At 44.0% G+C, this 20,691-nt stretch overlaps 1 protein-coding gene across 1 annotated transcript in view; it reads right to left on the bottom strand.

The window, feature by feature from the left end:
• The window catches only part of DAPK1 (death associated protein kinase 1), a gene marked incomplete at both ends in the record, with an annotated part of 208,491 nt that overhangs the window by 92,662 nt on the left and 95,138 nt on the right, over window positions 1-20,691 (bottom strand). The window contains one exon of the mRNA XM_084239244.1: window positions 5,620-5,841. Coding sequence (XP_084095370.1) covers window positions 5,620-5,841 — 222 coding nt within the window. The remainder of the gene's footprint in view (window positions 1-5,619; window positions 5,842-20,691) is intronic.

Below are 20,691 nucleotides of genomic sequence, written 5' to 3'. Positions count from 1 at the left end.
ATTTACAAATGAATTCTACCAAACATTCAGAAACAAACTAGTGCCTATCCTTCACAAACTCTTTCGAAAAATTGAGAAGGAAGGGATAATACCAAACATGTTCTATGAAGCCAACATTACACTAATACCAAAACCGAACAAGGACAACACACCGTAAGAAAACTACAGGCCAATCTCTCTAATGAACACTGATGCAAAAATCCTCAATGAAATTTTAGCTAACAGAATCCTACAATACATCCATAAGATAATTCACCACGACCAAGCAGGATTTATTCCAGGGACACAAGGATAGTTCAACATCTGAAAATCAATCAATGTAATCCAATACATCAACAAAAAGAAATATAAAAACCATATGATAATATCAATAGCTGCTGAGAAAGCTTTCAACAAAGTACAACCACTATTTATGATAAAGGCCCTTGAAATTCTCAGGATACAAGGAACATACCTCAACATCATAAAGTCCATATATGACAAGCCCACAGCCAGTATCATTCTCAGTGGCGAAAAGCTGAAAGCATTTCCATTAAGATCTGGAACAAGACAAGGATGTCCACTCTCACCACTGCTTTTCAATATAATACTGGAAGTCCTAGCCAGAGCACTAAGACAAGAGAAAGACATACAAGGAATCCAAATAGTGAAGGAAGAAGTCAAACTATCACTATTTGCAGATGATATGATAATATACATAGAGAACCCCAAAAACTCCACAGAAAAACTAATTCAACTAATCAATCAGTTTAGTAAAGTAGCAGGATGCAAAATAAAGACACAAAAATCAGTAGCCTTCCTATACACAAACAATAAATATGAAGAAGAAATCAAGAAAACCATCCCTTTTATTATTGAAATAAAAAAAAAATCAAATACTTGGGAATAAACCTAACAAAATAGGTAAAGGACCTACACACACACAAAAAAAAAAAAAACCTATAAAACACTGTTAAAAGAAACAGAAGACACAAAGAATTGGAAAGACATCCCCTGCTCATGGATTGGAAGAATTAACATTATCAAAATGGCCATCCTACCAAAAGCAATTTACAGATTCAATGCTATTCCAATAAAAACTTCAACGACATTTTTCAAAGAAACAGAACAAATATTGATGAAATTCATATGGAGCCACAAAAAACCCCGAATAGCCAAAGCCCTACTGAAAAAAAAATAATAAAAAAAAGAAGGGAATGGAGGCATCACACTCCCAGATTTCAAACTATACTAATCATCAAAACTGCATGGTATTGAAACAAGAACAGACACATGGACCAATGGAACCAAATAGAAAACCCAGAAATAAACCCACAGGTTTATGGTCAATTAATCTTTGACAAAGGAGCAAAGAATATGCATTGGAGCAAAGCAAGTCTGTTCAATAAATGATGCTGGGAAACTGGGCTGCTACATGCAAAGGAAAGAAGCTTGACTACTACCTCACACCATGCACAAAAACCAACTCAAACTGGATTAAAGACCTAGACATAAGACCTGAAACCATAAAATATATAGAATGAAATACAGGCAAAACACTACATTACACACACCTCAGCAACATCTTTAAAGACTCATCACCCAAAGCATTGACAGGGAAGGCAAAGATAAACAGCTGGAACTACATCAAATTAAAGAGCTCCTGCACAGCAAAAGAGACAATAACCAAAACAAAGAGAAACCCCACCGACAGGGAGAACATTTTTGCACCCAACACTAATGATAAAGGACTGATCACAAAAATCTACAAAAAGCTGATGAGACTCAACAAAAACAAAGTAAATAATCCAGTCAGAAAATAGGTAGTAGAGCTAAAAAGAAACTTTTCTGAAGAAGAAATGCAAATGGCCAACAGGCATATGAAAAAATGTTCAACATCACTTGTAATCAGGGAAATGCAAATCAAAACTACCATGAGATACCATCTCACACCAGCGAGAATGGCACATATTAAAAAACTAGCAACAACAAATGTTGGCCAGGTTGTGGAGAAAAAAGGAAGTCTCCTGCACTGCTGGTGGGAGTGCAAACTGGTCCAACCACTATGGAGAGCTGTGTGGAGATTTCTGGATCTACTAAACATAGAGCTTCCATATGATCCAGCAATTCCACTCCTAGGTATTTACCCAAATGACACAGAAACAGTAATTCCAAAGGGCACCTGCACCCCTCTGTTTATAGCAGCACTATTTACAATAGCTAAGCTATGGAAGCAACCCAAATGCCCAAAAATAGAGGATTGGATCAAGAAGATGTGGTACATATACACAAAGGAATATTACCCAGCAATCAAAAAAGATAAATACATGCATTTTGTAACATGGATGGAGCTAGAAGGGATCATGCTTAGCGAAATAAGTCAGAAAGAAAAAGAAAAATACCGGATGGTCTCACTCATAGCAGGAATTCAGAAAACCTAAATAAGAGACCAGGAAAAAGACAAATCAATACAAAGTAAAAATCAAAATCAACAAGCAACTATAAACCAGAGACACACTGGGGGGGGAAGGGCAGGGAAAGGAAGGACTAGAGTCAAAATAAGGGGGGGGGTGCCATTGTATGGGGAATATAACCAAAATGAAAATGCATACATTGTGCAAAGGTGAAAAAAGATGTAAGAATTATATAAAATAAAATATTTAAATAAAAAAATAAAAACACATTGACATTACAAAGTGCTAGTGGGACAACTAGAACTTTCATCTTTGCTGTAGGGACTGTGAAATGATTAAGTCACTTTAGAAAACAATTTGGCAGTTTCTTATAAGGTTAACCATACACTTACCACATAACCTGACATCCTACTTACAGGTATGTAACCAAAAGAAATGAAAACTTGAATGTTTATAGAAGCTTCGGTAATGTTTTGGTAGTGACTGCCAAACACTAAAAACAACACAAATTTTCTTCTATTTATGAATGGATAAATATTCATGTAGTGGAATACTACTCAGCAAATAAAAAGGGAACACTGTTTTCATGCAAAAATCTGAAAGGTATTATGCTGAGTAAAAGTAGTTAGTCTCAAAATATTGAATACTGTATAATTTTACTTAAGCATATTTTGAAAATAAAATTACAGTGATGGAGAAAGCTCAGCAGTTGCCAGGGGACATGTGTAGAGCATACATTACACTATAAAGGGAAGAACAAGGGAAGTTTGGAGGTAAAGGGACTATTGTGGGGACCTAACTTCAGTGGTAGTTACACAAATCTAGAGGTGTTAAGAAGCTTCCACAGCGGGCCTCCCCGGTGGCGCAGCGGTTGAGCGCTGGGTTGCGGAGCTGCCCGCGGCCTCTGCAGCGCTGGTTCAATCCCTGGCTGCTCCCCGGCCACCGGAGGAGGGTCCCACATGGCGCGCAGACCTCTCCTGCCGCCCGCTGCTACCCTCAGCAGTGTACTTCGGTCTTTCTGCCTGCTCTGCTCTCTGCTCTGGCTCTGGTGAATTCTCTCACCCTCCCACGCTTCTGACTGTACCCAGTGCTTGTATAAATAAATAAAAATAAATAAATCTTAAAAAAAAAAAAAAGAAGCTTCCACAGAATTGGACAACTCTCCTTCAAGATCGAATCTTCTCTACAATAATTTAAAATTTTGCTAAATCAAATAATAATAATTGTAGGTGCACCAGATTTCTGTGTATGGTAAAGGCACCTAGTAGGAAATATCTATAAAATGGTGTCAGTTAACAGAAGCTGAATTCAGAATATACACATGTAGGTGGGGACAAGAAGAACAGTTACTTAAAGGCATCATTTGCATATTTCGGTGTATAAAGGGGATAAATGACAGTCTTGAGTCACAATTCTCTGAAAAGGTAAAAAGTTGTGATTTGTAACATTTCTCTCCCAGGACCTTTGTATTCATTGTCTCTTATTACAACCTTAAGGGAGGAAATTTAGTTTAAGATATGGTAAAAGATTTGCCCTAGAATTTGATCTCTGTTCTGTCTCGTTCCTGACTCCTCATCTTTAATGTAGCCTGTAGCCTCCCAGAGACACATAATACCACAGTGGGGATGAACAGTTATTCTAATTTCCCTGATCCTCTGTGCCAGTAGCTGTGGTTTGCAAGGAGGGTGGGGAGGAGTTGCCCCAAGGGGACAGATGCCAAAGTCAGAAGCTATTACTGGTTGTCACGACTAGGGGAAATGATATTACTGGCATTTGATGGGTAGAAATGCTGCTAACATCCTACAATGCACAGAACAGATCCCTGAGCAAACAATCATCTCACACCAAATATCACTTCCTAGTTAAAAGGAATAAAGGACACATGCTGAACATACCCATGAGCCTGACAGGTGTGTTAAAATTCTTATCTTGTTTATTTCCTCAAAACCCTCTTCGGGGGCCTCCCCGGTGGCACAGCGGTTGAGCGCTGGGTTGCGAAGCTGCCCGCAGCCTCTGCAGCGCCGGTTTGTTCCCCAGCTGCTCCCCGGCCACCGGTGGAGGGTCCCACATGGCGCGCAGACCTCTCCTGCCACCCGCTGCTCCCCTCAGCAGTGTACTTCGGTCCTTCTGCCTGCTCTGCTCCCTGCTCTGGCTCTGGTGAATTCTCTCACCCTCCCACGCTTCTGACTGTACCCAGTGCTTGTATAAATAAATAAATAAATAAAAAACCCTCTTCGGGTAGGCATTCAGGCGCTAACTTACAGGTAAGAAGATTGCTGCTCAGACTCACAAAGGAAAATGCCCCAACCCCAGTGATAAACAAGAAGCTGTGGGCGCCCCCAGACCCTGTGACTGAAAAGTCCAGGGTAGCCACAGCATGTGCTCTAGGGGAGGGGGGGTCTTAAACCCTCCTTCATGTCATATCCTCCGGCGTCAATATCACCTCTCAGTCCTGAGAAAACTGTATGGGGTGCTGGGGGTGTGGCATGGTGGAAGGGCAAATCTGAATTCTTGAGGCTCCCAGAAATGCGTGAGGCCAGTCATCACTAAAGAACACACAGGACTGGCCTTTCACCAGGCATCCTCCACTTCACCTCTGTCCAAAGAGCCTAGAATCATCCCAGCTCTGTGCTCCTGAGTCACTTTCTCTCCTCTCCCACTAGGCGGATTCAGTCACAAGGAGGGAACAGGGAGACACATCATAGAACAACGTGTACAGTGTCCTCCAATAACACTCAGCTGCAGGGTCTGCCTGAGAAAAATAAACAAAACTCTAAAAAAGAGACCTATCATCACTCCGAGTGCTTCTCTTCCAATTTTCCAATTTTATCTTTTCACATAAGTAGTGTCGACAGTTCCAACAATTAAAAATGGGGTATGTGTGTGTAAGAAGGAAGAAAAGGGAGAGATGAGGAGAGAAAAATAAAGAGAAGGGAAGAAGAGAAGTAGAAAAACAGAGGATGGCAGGAAAGGTGGACTTGCACACAAAGCTCAGAAACTAGAGCCCCAAGACTGGGGACCCCTCTTTTAAATCAGGTGGGACCACATTAATGGAAGCTGCTCTTCAGAATGACTCTAGGTAGGTACACAGAGGCCTCAGGCAGGCAAACACCATTGGTCTTGAACCCGACAAAGCAGAATGCATTCCCATGAGGTAGGACTCTGGTCACAGAGCTGTCCAGCCTCGGACCTCCCCACCAGCCCCACCCCAGCAGGGAGCACTCACAGTTCCAGAATCAGAATGACGTCAGTCTTGCTCTCGTAAACCTCATGCAGGGTGATGACATTGGGGTGCTGGATCTCCTTCAGGATGCTGACCTCCCGCTCAATATCCTCTCGGCTCACACCCCGCCGGCTGGATTTCGTCCTCCTTTTTTTGATAAATTTGGCAGCATACTGTAGACCGGTACTTTTCTCACGGCATTTCTTCACCACTGCAAACTGCCCACTGGAGAGAGAAGACAGGAGAAGGTCACAGGGCATTTACTGTTCACTACAAAACAGAATCTGAGTGGGATATAGCACAGGGAGACGATGTAAAGTGAATAGGAAAGTCCAAACTGTGGGAGATGAACAACTAAACTGGAATACTAAACATTATATTCAGTTTCATCAACACTGTTGCTTTATGAAAAATGCTGCAGGGAATACAAATTCTTTTTGTCAATTATACTTCATGAATGAGTTCTCATGCCCCCATTTCCACACACTCCTCTTTTCCTCCCATTTCAGATTCAGGACAGCAGGAAGGAGGCCCCTGATCACACCTCTCTTCCAACAAACTCTTTTCCTGCATGTCTAAGGGAAACAAAGAATTGGTAAAATTCTTTGATAAAAGAATTGGTAAAATTTGGTAGCCATCTGCCTTAGGATTTTTTCAGCAACATAATAAATTCCCTTTACTGTTAAAGTCAGTTTGATTTGTTTTTTCCTATTTCTTGCAGAGGAAAGCTGCCTCTACATCTTAAATGCTACAGCATGTACCCAGAGCTTCCTACCCATATAGGGCTCTGCTTTCAATGACTTATTTCTAGATATTTACTAGACGAAAAACCCAGAATACAAAAGCCTGCAAATTTTTGTTCACTCTTCAGAAACTAATAAGACAAGTACAGTAGATATTTGTTGCTTGCTTTTCCAGCAGCACTACCCTTTTCTTCCCTGTTCAACAATCTTTGTATCTAATAATCTTTGAGGTTCTGGGAAGCTGTATTCGCCTGGCGCCAGGCACAGGATCTATTGATAAAACATTCTAGAGAATGTGGAGACAAAGACCTTTTTTAAGACTCTCTGACCACCCAAAAGCTGCTGCCAGTCATTCTGGAGCCACGAGGGGTGCCACTCGTGGGTTAATTCCAACCACTGCAGAGGCAGAGCCAGTAGAAAGAAAAAAATGAGGTCTGTAGTCACACTGTGGCATGGCTGGATCAACCCTAGCCTGAAGCCATGCGCCTTAGAATTTTTCAGCAACATAATAAATTCCCTTTACTACTTTTAAAGTCAGTTTGATTTGTTTTTTCTATTTCTTGCAGAGGAAAGCAGCCTCTACATCTTAAATGCTACAGCATGTACCCAGAGCTTCCTACCTGTATTTAAGGGAGCATAGCAAGACTTGACACAAAATAAAAGGTGAATATGTAAGCAGGTAATTTGAGAGGCAAGCAGGCTCCCTGCCAGTAAGCAGACACAACAGAAAGATTCTTTTTACATAGAGGCTGCCTCCCCACTTCTTTCTTAAAGCCCAAGCAGGGTTGACACCTCATCACAACATCTATACATTTCTTGGCACCTGCTGGAGACTGGTATGTAGAGAATTATCACAATTATTTTTAGCTAGCTTTCTTCTCCTAGCAGAACAGAAGAGAAAAAGAGAAAATCAAATTAGGGGTAATATTTTGACATTAACAAATGGATACTTTAAAATGTTACTCATTTAGTTTAGCAGCAGGAGGCCAGTAAAAAAAAAAAAAAGTCAAAACACAAGATTATCTTTATAGCTGTGTCACATGTTTTGTATGGCAGGTCATTAGTACACTCCTGCTCCTCAAGCAGCAAGATAGCTGCGAAGTGGCAGAATAAAACCCACTGGACGCTGGCACTGACTACCTGCAAGCTCATGAACTTACAGTCCTGGGATCTGTTAGAACTTTATTATGACAATTTTCTAATTTCTTTTGGGAGAAGTGAACCTTCTCCCTCTCTGGCAAAGTGGGGCAGTAAAGATGGGGGTTATGGGTAAAAGAGGGAAAACAGTCCCTCTCCTTACACAGAGTGCAGTCATGTCCCCACTCTCTGGATGGAGACAGGCCTGGCAAGGAACCCCGAACTACAAGCAAACCATGTTTTCGGGGCTGGGCCCCCACAAACACACAAGCCACAGTGACTTGTTTCAGACTAAGATGCTATAGCTTGAATTATATTGTTTAAAAAGCAAAACCAAAGAGAAAAAAAAATCCGCAACTGAACCACGAAGAATTTAAATACAAGCCTAATTTCAAAATTCCACGTTGACTGTATGCCCCTTTTAATTTCTTAATTATGGGGAGGTGCAGCAACCCTACTGGCTGGGGTAAGGAAAGCCCTATTTTGTGTGTGTTGGGGTACAGGGGAGGCAAGAACCCGTGCACAGGTCTAAACTAACCACGTCATCCAGGTTTTCCAGAAACATCTGTAGCTCACTCCCTTGCCAGAGAATCGCTCTCATTCACACTATGGAGTTCTCATGAGGGGACACTGGAGGGAGGGGGGTAAGAGACTGCATGTGAGGAAAGGTCTCCCATCAGGAGAGGTAATTCTGCTGCCTCACAGCACACTCTGTAGCTACCCTGGATTTTGGGGTTTGGGAGTCTCCACAGCTTCTTGTCTATCACTGGGATTTGGGCACATTCCTTTGTGGGTCTGAGCAACAATCTTCTTACCTATAAATTAGGGCCTGAATATCTACCTGAAAAGGGTTTGGAGAACATAAATGAGGTAAGAATTTCAAAGTATCTTCAGCCTCATGGATATTTTCAATATCTGTTTTTTCTTCCCTTCAACTAGGAGGTGACATCTGAGGCTAGAAAACTGTTTGTTCAGGGATCTAGTCTTGCTTATGTATTTTTGTTTAAAGGTATCTTATTTAACATATGTTGTCAATTCACTGACAGTGAATTGGCAAACAGCCCTGTAACTCACGCCAGAGAAAGCTCCCCAGCACATTTACTTTCTCTGTGAGGAACACCCCAGCCTCTGTGCTTACAAACCCTGGACTTGGGCACCACACCAAGGCGCATTTAGAATAGTCACATTGACAATGAAAAGTACAAAATGTGCAAAAACAGGACATGAGCTAGATCATCCAAAGAACCACCTTTGTTTACAGACTGAGAGCTGGACTAGAAGGTAGAGAGTGGTTTTGACTGGCCTCAGCTGGGAGTGCCCACAAACCATCGCAGAAAGACTGAGAGTGAAGATTTTTTTTTAAAGATTTATTTATTTATTTATAAAGCAATGGGTACAGTCAGAAGTGCAGGAGGGTGGGAGAATTCACCAGAGCCGGAATAGGGAACAGAACAGGCAGACTGAAAAGACACACTGCTGAGAGGAGTAGCAGGCATGGCAGGAGAGGTCTGCGTGCCATGTGGGACCCTCATCAGCAGCCTGGGATCGAACCGGCGCTGCAGAGGCTGCAGGTAGCTTCGCAGTCCAGTGCTCATCTGCTGCGCCACCAGGGGAGGCCCTGAGAGTAAAGATTTTTTGAGGTTACAGAGATTTTATCAAGAAGGTGAACTCACAGATATAGGTCCAGCAAAATATGAGGGTTGTCTGACCTCTGTTTTGTCAAGTCTGAGTGTCTACACACACACACAGCCACACACACACACACGGCCATAGTGGGTCTATCTTCCAGGAAAGAAGCCTCATGCCCCCATCCCTCAGCAGCTGTGTGAGTGTCAGTCCCGGTGTTGGTAGCAGGGGAAGAGGGCTGGGATAACAGGCAGTCCCCCCAGTACTTAGTGGGGATGACTGGCTTCTCTGTGTATATTTACTTTCCTCCCAGCTCAGTGCTCACCCTGAAAGCTGTATTAGATTGTTACTCTAGGAGTCCATGATTTAGAGACCCTTGACCCACCCACCCCAACCAAAGCCATTTTTTTTTTTTCCAGTTGTCATTAGTGGTGGTGGTGCAGGATATTAGAGATGAGGATCTACCCCCCAAAGTGGGTGTCAGGGAGCCAGTGGGCTGAGGACCAGCTGCTCAGGAAGGAAAGGATCCTAGCAGCAATTAGCCAAACTTCCAACTCAAATTAGGCTTTATGAAACAAATTACTGTGCTTGGAAGAGAATTTTTCTCCAAGGAGGCTGCCCTCAGACTGTGGGCTGCCAGAGGCAATTGCACTGTGGAAAACCTGGCACCCACTGCCAAGTGTAAATCAAGTCCCGAGGGCCTAGTGTGGGCCTCCTGCTTGGCCTCTGGCTCAGCTGTGACTCGAGTCCCCAGGGTTGCAGTGAGCAGCAGCACTGGGAAAGGAAGTGGAGGAGGGGGTGATATGTTGAAGGTTGAAGCCAGCAGCCAAATTTTGCAATAGTTTCACACACTGTAACCCTGAACACAGTACAGCCCTGTTGTACTTCTTTTTTCCTTTTTGGGGCTCTTTCTCCTTGCTGGTTGAAGAGGTGATATTTGGGGGTAATATTGCAGCAGTGCTTTGAGAGGTAAGTAACTGTGAGCTAGTAAAAATAACTACAGTTGTCGAAGATTAGTAATAGTTAAGTTACTGAAGTCTTACAGCCAAGCACTGTTCTAACCACTTTACTGGTCTTATCTAATTTAATCCTCCCCCCTGCACCCCAGCAACCCTCCCAGATGGGGAAACTTATTATAGATAAGGAAACTGAGGGACAGTGCACTCGAGTAGTAAGTAAGCCCATGGTTGCACAACTGTGCACAGTGGAACCCAGACTCCAAGACAGGCAGTCTGTGCTGCTGGCCTTGTGCAGTCAGCTGAAGCATCTTCAGCTTAATCCTTCTGGTTCTTAGATTATAGATGCAGAATTCAAGAGCAGCACATCAGCATTAGGCTTGGGCCTGCGGAGCCCTGCACTCAGGACCTCAGGGGAAGTAAGTCATGTCCCACAGCATCTCTCTGCTCAAGCACTTGGAAGGGGAAGAAATGGGCAAAAAGCATATGGAACAGGTGCCACAGAGGGTAGGTGCTGTGTGGACCCAGGTGTTGACAGCACAGGAGAGCAAGGAAGTGGGGGTCAGATTGTTGGGGAGTTGGAGATAGAGAATAAAGTGGCAAGGTGGGAGGTCAGGGGTCTTTAAATCATGGACTCCTAGAGTAACAACCTAATATAGTTTTCAGGGTGAGCTCTGAGCTGGGAGGAAAGAAAATATACACATGGAAGCCAGTCATCACCACTGAGTACTGGGGGGACTGCCTGTTATCCCAGCCCTCTTTCCCTGTTTACCAACACCGTGACTGATGGGGGCATGAGGCTTCTTTCCTGGAAAATAGACCCACTGTATACCGGAACACTCAGACTTGACAAAACAGAGGTCAGGCAACCCTCTTATTTTGCTGGGCCCATATCTGTGAATTCGTCTTCTTGATAAAATCTCTTCGTAACCTCAGAAAATCAACACTGAGTCCTTCTGCGGTGGTTCGTGGGTACTCCCAGCTGAGGTCGTCAAAACCACTCTCTACCTTCTAGTCTAGCTCTCAGGCTGTAAACAAGGGTGGTCCTTTGGATGATCTATCTCATGTCCTGTTTCTGCACATTTTGTGTTTTTGACAATGTCAATGTCACTATTCTAAACGTGCCCACGTGTGGTACCCAAGACCAGGGTTTGTAAGCACAGAGGTAAGGAGAGCTTTGTTCAGGCGTGAGTTACAGGGCTGTTTGCCAGGAGTTCACTGTCAATGAATTGACAACATATGTTAAATACGATACCTTTAAACAAAAAACACATAAAACAAGGTTATGTATTGATCCATGAAAGAACATGTTCCCACCAGATCCTCACAGGAAGCTAAGTCTCTATTTCCTCCAGGATCAGAGGCTGAATACCCACTAACTCAGTGTTTGTGATAAATATGTAGAACAATACCATAAAAAATGAGAACTGATTGCCATTTTTTAAAAAGGTACTAATAGTCTGTCAACAAGTAACTGACAGAACAATTTGTTACACTAGGTACAGATAGTCAAGTTCATTTTGAAATAAAAACTTTTTAATAAAATTGTAATGAACATTTATTATCTACTAGCAGTCAGATACATGCAAAGAGAGTGAGACACACACATGCTTTAAAGAGTTTCACAGTAAGAAAATTGATTAAAAAATCACAAATTTTATTAAAAGGAGAATACTTTGGTTAAAAGGAGCAGATTTGATCACCACCCTTAGAGTTTCTCAGTGAACTGTAATCAGGATTCTATGCAAGGCACTTTATACACAACCTTATTAACCATCACAACTCTTGTGAGATTCACATCATTGCTGTCTCTTCCATCATGAGAAAACCAAGCCTTGGAAAAATTCTTAAAAACTGCCCAAATCATTCAACAAGTTGCATAACTAAGAAGTGAGTGCAAACTCAGAGGTGTGTCTGCTTGCCTCCAGAGCCCTCTTCACAGGGCCTGGCTGCTGTGCTGCTGGATTTGTGTCCATTTTGTTGAAAGTCACCCCCCTTCCCACTCCCCTCCACCTGTGAAGTTGCAGACACTGTAGGGAAGAGTTTTGTGAGGGAAAGGCAAAGAGAGGGGACTTGCATTTAGGCTTGGCCTTCTCCTCCCCACTGAAAATTCAGAAAGTGCTTTGATAAATTAAAACCACAATTTGACATACTCTGAAGTGCTCTGCAATAAAAAGAAACCACATTTGTGTGTGTGCATGGGAAGCACTATAATAACAATTAGAAAGAACCACAGAAGCACACAAGGATGTCAAGCAATTGACCAACATTCCTGTTTTTATAGATCTTACCTATTTCATAGTACATTAAACTTTGTTTAATCCCATCAGGATTTATTTTCAAACTCATTTCTCTATGGGAGCTTTGCTCACCTGGGGAGAGATAGGCTGGACATAATGTCAGAAATGTCACATCCAGAGTGGAGATCTGTATGGATGTGACAAACTTGTGTACCCATGGGCTGGTGCCTAACCTGCAGCCTAACATTTTAAATGCTGGCCTTGACCCAGAACCACACTAGAACAGCTCCCACTCAGAAAGGTGTATTCGAAAAAGTGACTAAAACAGCATATAATTTTTCTTTGACTTATCTGCTCAGTTCATGACTGCTAAAAATTATTTATTATTGTGAATTCCTTACATCAATGCTGAAAACAGACCTGCCTTACGTCACAGATCTAACAGCTCTGCTCTCCCCTCTTCCCAAGGCTTCACAAAAAGGTTTCAAATTAGCACAAAATGATTTTTATTTTCGAATTCCTATATCCAGCCAAGCACCATTTTAGTCCTGGTGTGTGGACCACCTATTCTTCTTAAAGAGCTCCCTGGAGAGAGTGGTAACAACTTGAATTCTGCTAGAATACTGGAATTACAGGTCTCAGATGAGAGCTGAGGTGACAGAAATAATTTTTCAAGGATGAGTTAACATTTGATAACAATTTACACGGCAGGGGAAAGATGCCAAAGGGCTTATAGACTAATGGGAGAGACAAGCATTAGAGCTCTCATGTGGGAAGGGACATAAAGAGGATATGGCCATCCAGGCCACTCCGGGGCAGAAGATGGGGCAGCAGACAGGGCCAGAAGGCTGAGCAGAGCCAGCAGATGATGAAAGGGCGAGAACAGCATGGAGGGAGGGTTCTGTGAGAAGGACCATGTGAGCCCAGGCAAGAAGCATGAAAGGCCTGCCTAGTGCTCCTGAAGGAAGGAATAGATGAGGCCTCAGGGAAGCCAAAACACAGAGCCCTGCCTAGAATGGAGCAACATCAGACCCACCTCTGCCAAGTGTGGGAAAGCAGACACTTGGCTCTCTGGGCCTCAGTTTCCCCATCTGTGCTCGGGTGATTACAAAATGAAGCCCTGCATGTGCATGTAAGCTGAAATCTCTAAGCATGTCAAGCACTTGGAAAGGATGGGGGTCAGCAAACTGCTTCACCTTTGTTTCTCAAAACCAGGAGAGCAGTGTTTCAGCAACTGAAAGCAGCACCATGTTTCTTGGCCTATCTCTGCATAACAGCTTTGAAATCTAAGTGTTAAAGTTTCTACATTTTTTGCCAGCAATGCTAACAAAGCTGTTTTCATTTTGGATGAAGACCTACTCCATTTGTCCCCTTGGGTCCTCAGAGGCTCTGCCCTGTGGCTCTGCCTGATGCTGAAGCATCAGCCTGAGGGCAGACGGGGTCGCACTTGCCAAAACTGGTCTCAGTCACACCACTGGCCCCTCGTTCTCTTCCACCATGTGACCTTGCCTTTCCCACCACAGGGTAGATACTCATTCCATGTCCCTGGGAATCTGAGCCTTGTTGGAACAAAATGTAGCAGAAGTGATACTGGTGTTTCTTAGAATCACATTCCTGGGAGAGCCCACTTGGAACCACCGTGTGTGAGGAGCCAAGCTCTATGGAGGCAGGTAGAGGTGTTCTTGTCAACAGCTCCTGGAACTGACATAGCTGTGAAAGGCCAGCCAGGTGAGTGGTCACTGGATGTCCAGCACATGAGGACTTCAGATATCTCCAGCCCCAGGCAACATCTTAGTGCGACCAGATGAGAGACCCCAGCAAGAGCACACAGGCATCCCACATAAGCATGAGAGATGACACGTTGTAAGTTATCAAGCTTGGGAGTGTGTGTTCTGCAGCAATGGAGAGGTAAACCAGCCACTGAAAACTGCTGGAGGTGGGTTTCAAAGATGACCTTGGAAGCTGGGTTAGACACAGATGGGGAGGGGTGAGTAGACCCATGGCATGGACTGGTCAAAAAGGAGAGCCTGAAAGAGGGTAGAGTACCCAGACTATCTCCCCATCACAGTCTCACCAAGAAACCCTCTCATTACGTAACCAGCATGTGTAGGCTCACTTTTCAGTTTCTCCATTTTCATCCTGGAAGCAATCCCCCATCTTTCAAGCAAGAGACATTATTTAGGAGGGACTCCTGAGCCAGAAGCAGAAACTAACAATGGCAAGCCTCAAAGACTCACTAAAATGTCTTCACATTTCTGGCTGAGTCATGAGTCATGCTTGCTCCTTGCCTCCAATTTAACTTCCTCAATTTCCATGAAGAAGCAGGTCCCCACCCTGGGAAACAGAAAACCAAATGCTCCTAAAACACCCAGTGACACACCACCACCCAATTGTCATTCCGACTGGTACAAAAGCGCAGAGTGACACTACCTTTAGGTGGAAGCATGTGGGAAGAAAGAGGAATTCTCCCCTTCTATCCTAAGCCATCAGCAGCAGGTATTTCAGCAGATGCCACCGGCTAACCCCGTATGGGAGCTGGCTACTTCTGCACCAAGCTGTGCATAACTCCCTGGAATCTTCCCCAGCACAACCCACCTCAAGCTGCCCTCTTTCTGCCCTTTGAGGAGTATGATAGGAAGGCAAGCAGCTTTTCTTTAAAAAAAAAAAAAAAGTTGATTTATTGTTATTGAAAACAACCCTCCAAAAATTATTTTGAACTGCTACTAATGTTCAGTCCAACAGCACTAATGTGGAGAACAGACTCTCCAGTGAGGAGAGCACAGCGCAGGTTACCAGGGTACCAAGAGGGAGCAGCAGAGCTCACAGGGGGAGAAATAGCAGCACATCACCTTGGGAACAAAAACAACACACTAGCGGGAGTAAGAGGCAGAAAAGTGCTGTCACAGGGCAGGCTGGGCGCCAACAGAGGAACAGTCCACGGCGAAGGTGGCAGAGGTGGGCTCAGGGAGAGCACCCTCCACCAGGCCTGCCCAGGACAGGACAAAACCCAGTGCCAAAGGCCAGGGCAGGCCAGGGTCTGACTTCCTGCTCAACTGTGGTGCTGCCAGTGGGTCAAAGAAACCAAATGCACATAGTATCATGGGGTGTGAGCTGTTTCATGATCATTAAGGACTTAATAAACCAGGACTCTGAAAGAGGCAGATTAGAAAGATGGCAGTGGGCACCACTGTTGACTCCAAGCATCCCTGCGATGCTTTGGAGCAAGGTGTCTGACCTGTATAAGAGCACTTCCCAAATGAAAAGATGTTATTTGGAGAAAGGGTTTCATGATCACACAAGGAAAACTGGGGAAACAGAATCACAACAGGTCTGTATGAGGATTAGGCATCCACGGTTCTCTTCTGGATGGGGTACAGCATTCAGTGTTCCAGGGGTTTTTTTTGGGTTAATGCTAACCACACAGTCTTAGGGTTTGTTTTTTGTTTTCTTTGGTCACGGAGCATTTTGTTCTAATTTCTTCCATTTTTTTTTTAAATAAAATTTGTTTTTACTTGCACATTCACATAAGAACTGGCATATAGGCCAGAGGTGTGGGGAGTGATAGGGTTCACCAGAGACAGAGTGGGGAGCAGAACAGATGGGTCTACTGAAATACACTGCTGAGGGGAGCAGCAGGTGAGACAGAAGAGGTCTGTTACACCATATATGGGTTAGCTCCCTGCCTGGGGATCGAACTCAGGCCATCTCAGTCACAGCGCTGAGACTTAACCCTTATGCCACCAGGGAGACCTCATGTTCTTCCAGTTTCATGGGAAAGTTTGCTTTCTCCCAGTCAGATGGTCAGCTTAAGAACTGGGACTGGTCTCTGCATACAGTTTCCTTTGAATTTTCAATATGGAGCTGCATATTAAGGTTATTACCTAAGGCAGAACACCAGGTACAGTGCCCCTCCTGAAGCCTGAGTGTCACTGAATGCAGAGTTGGGGATGTGGAGGGTGGGTGGCCCACAGGGATTCCATCAGAAATGTGGGGAACAAAACCGAGGCAGGCCTAGCTGGAGAGGCCACTGCTGCCTTAGGCTGGTGCTCCTCTGCCTCCGCTGGCTACTAGGTGGGCTGTCTGGAGGGTTAGGCAGTGCCGAAGGTTTGAGTTCTGCTGTAAGCCTGGTACCATGTGAGACAAGCAGAGAACTTGAAGGTTTTACTTACATTCAGATGGTAATTGGGTAGGGTATTATGCGTGGCAACCAAGGGCCAGTGGAGTTAAGTGTGGACAATGGACTGGTGACAGTCGTGAGGTGTGCAGAGTTGTGTGAGTGTGCAAGAGCTATGTGATGTGTGCAGAGGGAGCAGGTCCCACCCTGGCTGAAGGCCTGCAGGAACTCTGCCCAGCCCTCACTCCTAGTACCTGACTCTGGGACGCACAGAACACGTGCTCTGTGGTTGACAGAGGTTTGTCTGTTTTGCTTTTAGAGCTGAAAGGGAAAGGAAAGAAGAATCATATTGGAATGGTATCTCTTGACACAATCCAAATGAGACCTCCAAAAGACTAGACAAAACAAAAATACTCTGAGTACTTTCTCCAAATATAGTACTCCCCACACTGGAATCAGGATTGCCCTGCAATCCAGTTTTTATGAGGAATAAAATACCCTTCACAGAGAAAGGATCACGCCAGGACCTCTCTCCTATTTAATCACTGGTGATGTGTCAGATGGCTGCAGATAAGAACATGTGAAAGCCTTACGGACACTTGGGTGGCCCCAGTGGAGACTCAGAGAAGGGGACCCCTTGTTTGATCATTGTCACCTCATCATGCTATCCCTTGGGCCAATCCCATTTATTTTGACCACCCTTTTCTGTCATGTCATCCCCTTTCAGCTACTGGGCTAAAGTTATTGGGTCAAAATCTGCTCTCAAATCATCAAGCTGGTCTCAGGGGGAGAAAAGCTAAAAGGGAGCAGGAGGCTCATATGACTTCATGAGGAAAGAGAAGACAGGGAGCTAAGCTAACTAACCTAAAACCAAAGGAAAAAAGGAAAAATTGTTCAGGGTGCTAGGATTCAAGATGGGGAATAATTAGCTAAAGGTAACAAAACAGGAAAGGCTGAGCAGGGTCTATGGCCATGGGTTAGAGCTGTGTAATATTACATTAAATTGTGGAGGGGATTCAGAACTTAGGATAATCCTCCCGGTATGTGCTCAGTGCAGTTCTGGGGCATGCATAAAAGTGCTTGACTATCCTCTAGTTTAGGCTGAAATGCGATTTGCCTGTATGTTTTAATGAGCAGGTTTGGGACCCTGACATGCTTTGGCACTGGATGAATTAGCTCCATCGTATCCCAAGAAGCCAAGTATGTATTGGTTAAAAGTTTGCATTGGAGTGACTTGGAAGAATTCATAGATGCTTGGCCTTATGTGATCCTTCAGCAGTCATACAACTAGAAAGACTGGGCCTGTCTGTTCTAGACGCTGTGTACAACTGGGGGTAGCACACTCTTCAGGGTTTTCCTCTCTCAACCAGGCAGTTAGTGGCTGACTGTCAGCCCAGCTGGGAGGAATCCTTTTCACAGAGCTCTTGGCTAAACCTTTTTCAATGGTGTCTACAGATCTGTCACCTTGGCTCTGAATCCGGTGGGGACTCAGCTCACAGAAGTCTGGGAATAGGAGAAAACATAGAGGATGGAGGGGTCACTTCAGGCCAAATAAGGAGAGGCTGTCAGGGAAAGTCTGCTGGAGTTACCTGAAGAGAGAGCTATGCAGATAAAACTGAAAGATGATAAGTTAAAGAGAAAGCAGAGCTCTCAGGGAAGTCTGAGTATTCTCTCAATAGCAGCAGAACTCCCTGGAAGCCTGTCACATGAGCTGACCTCACCCCTGCCACTGGACCCAAGCAGCCATGACACTTATCACCAGAGGCAGAGGAGGCTGTCAATACCACAGCCAAAGACCAGATACGTGGGTGAGGCGCATACCACTAGTCAGGTCCAATGCTAAAGAAAATGAAAAATAATCTGTGTATATGAGGTATGAAAGCGATGCCTCCAGAAGCAGTGACTGCAAACCCAATGGCCTTTTCCTGGGGTGCTGTTTCCTTTAAAAAAGGTGGGATCTGAATTCAGGCAGGCAAGGGGTGATATCCACTGGGGACTGCAGGAGCTATGTCTAATGGAAACAACTTTTGGGCAGGCACAAGAGGGAGGCATTGCACACAAGAAGGGGCCTCTGGAACAGCCTCTCTTGAGGTGCAAATGAGAAAGAAGCCCTTCCACTTTCAGGTACTCACTTCCTCATCTGCAGTGGAGGGGGCTGAGGGCCTCATCACCCCTCCTCACACTAATGGCCTTTGGCTCTGCGGAGCTGAGTGAGGCTGTGAACACACCTCCCTAGCTCATCATTTGGGTGGAGGGCCTGGGTTCATCTGCAGTCAAGTGGAAACACCTGGGCCAGGCAGGCTGCTGGGTTTCAAGCTTCAACAGGACTCCTGGGTAAGTATTGAGGCCCAAAGGAAACAGGCTATGGGCCTGGAGCAGAAGACAATCTAATGGGAAGAAACACACACTTAGATGCGCTAAGCAGGCACACTAGAAGTTATATGTTCCCCTCCTAGGCCACTTGTTTAGCCTACCACTCTCAGTTCTAACTTCTGGGGGTTCAAGAATCAAGTGGAAGTGAGGGCAGCATGGTGCCAGGGACTGAGGTGATGGTGCTGGCCAGAAAGCAACAGAAGTTCAGTACATTTAACTGGGGGCATAATGTCCACATAACAGTGAATAGCACAAAAAGAACCCACTTTTGAGCTACTTCCTGATTTTTAGGCATTTATGAGAGATTAATAATCACTAGTTACTACATTTAGAATCATACAGAAGGATAACACTAGAATCAGCTTACTGAGTATGAATTTTAATCCCCTTCATAGTGATCTATAAAGATACTAGCTTTTAAGAAACTGTTTGGATCACACTTGGATACAAGGATCCAAAAATTAATAAAATTATTGAGTCCTAAGACCCTAGAATGGTGTATTCAATAAAATTTGGGAATTGATATGTACTGATTCAGTCACCTATGGATCTTCCCTAAAATGACTACGTATCTGTTTAAATTGTTTCCATAGTCCTTTTGGACATGGGAAAACAGTTGTTCCGGTATTTAAAAATGTCACACAAGATGTCTCATCATTTGCTCTAAGAACATCCTGGCTCTGGGCAGTCCATGTGCATTTATATTTTTCTCCAACATTTACTGAGCTCTCTGTGCGAGGCCCCAACTGGTTCCTGGGAGCTGTCCACCTGCCTCAGAAGCCAGCCAGTGGAATAATGTGGTATTTGAGTGTGTATATTCATTTGAAAAGTTCAACCTGCTAAAAATGGAGCTACCATACGACCCAGCAATTCCACTACTAGGGATCTACCCCAAAAGACACAAAAACAGTGATTCAAAAGAGCACCTGTACCCCTATGTTTATTGCAGCACTATTTACAATAGGTAAAACCTGGAAACAAGCCAAATGCCCAAAAAATAGATGACTGGATCAAGAAGATGTGGCACATACGCACAATGGAATATTATTCAGCAATCAAAAAAGATAAACTCATACCATTTGCAGCAATGTGGATGGAACTAGAAGGAATTATGCTCAGTGAAATAAGCCAGAAGGAAAAAGAAAAATATCGGATGGTTTCACTTATAGCAGGAATATAGGGGAACCCAATAAGACATCAGTTTAAAAAAATAGTAATAGTACAAAACACAACAAAGCAAAAATGGACAATTATAAATCAGAGATACTGCAGGGGAAGAGGAGGGAGGGGGATCAGAGGGAGGGAGAGAGGGAAGGTGGGAGGGAGGAGCACAGGGGACTGAGGTGAAGGTGCACGGGTGCATTGGGGAAGGAAACTCTATGGGGACTACACCTGAGGGGGTGGGGGAAGCAAATATTGTTTAAAAATGAACAATGATGTAAAAATTTAAAAAAAATTAATATTAAAAAAATTTTTAAAAATAAAAATTCTGGCCAAAAAAAAAAAAAAGTTCAAAGTCCATCACAGATCTCACATATGGCTATGACACTTCGGGGGAATTCTCCTGTCTCCATTATCCTATTTGGGGCCAAGTGCTTTTTGTAAGTCATTGTCTTAGGCTATAATTTTGGGTAACTGGGTAAATTCCACAACTGGAGCCCAACCTAAATATTTTTAAGTAGGAATTTTTCCTTAGTCATTCAGCAATCTGTAACTGGCCCTTGAAAGGCCAATGCAATCAGCAAACTCCATGAGGTCAGATTTCTAAAGACTGGAAAACAGGAAGGAAAGGCTCATGATCAAATAAAATAGCAGATTAGCCAAAAAGTCTAAATAAACTCAGGTTTGGGAAAGAAGTAAACTTGAAACCTTCATTTCTGAGTAAG

This window comes from Talpa europaea, assembly GCF_964194135.1.
Source record: "Talpa europaea genome assembly, chromosome: 7".
In the NCBI taxonomy this organism is placed as follows: domain Eukaryota; kingdom Metazoa; phylum Chordata; class Mammalia; order Eulipotyphla; family Talpidae; genus Talpa; species Talpa europaea.
Note: the sequence above shows the minus strand (reverse complement) of the source record. Positions and strands in the feature narration are given on the sequence as shown.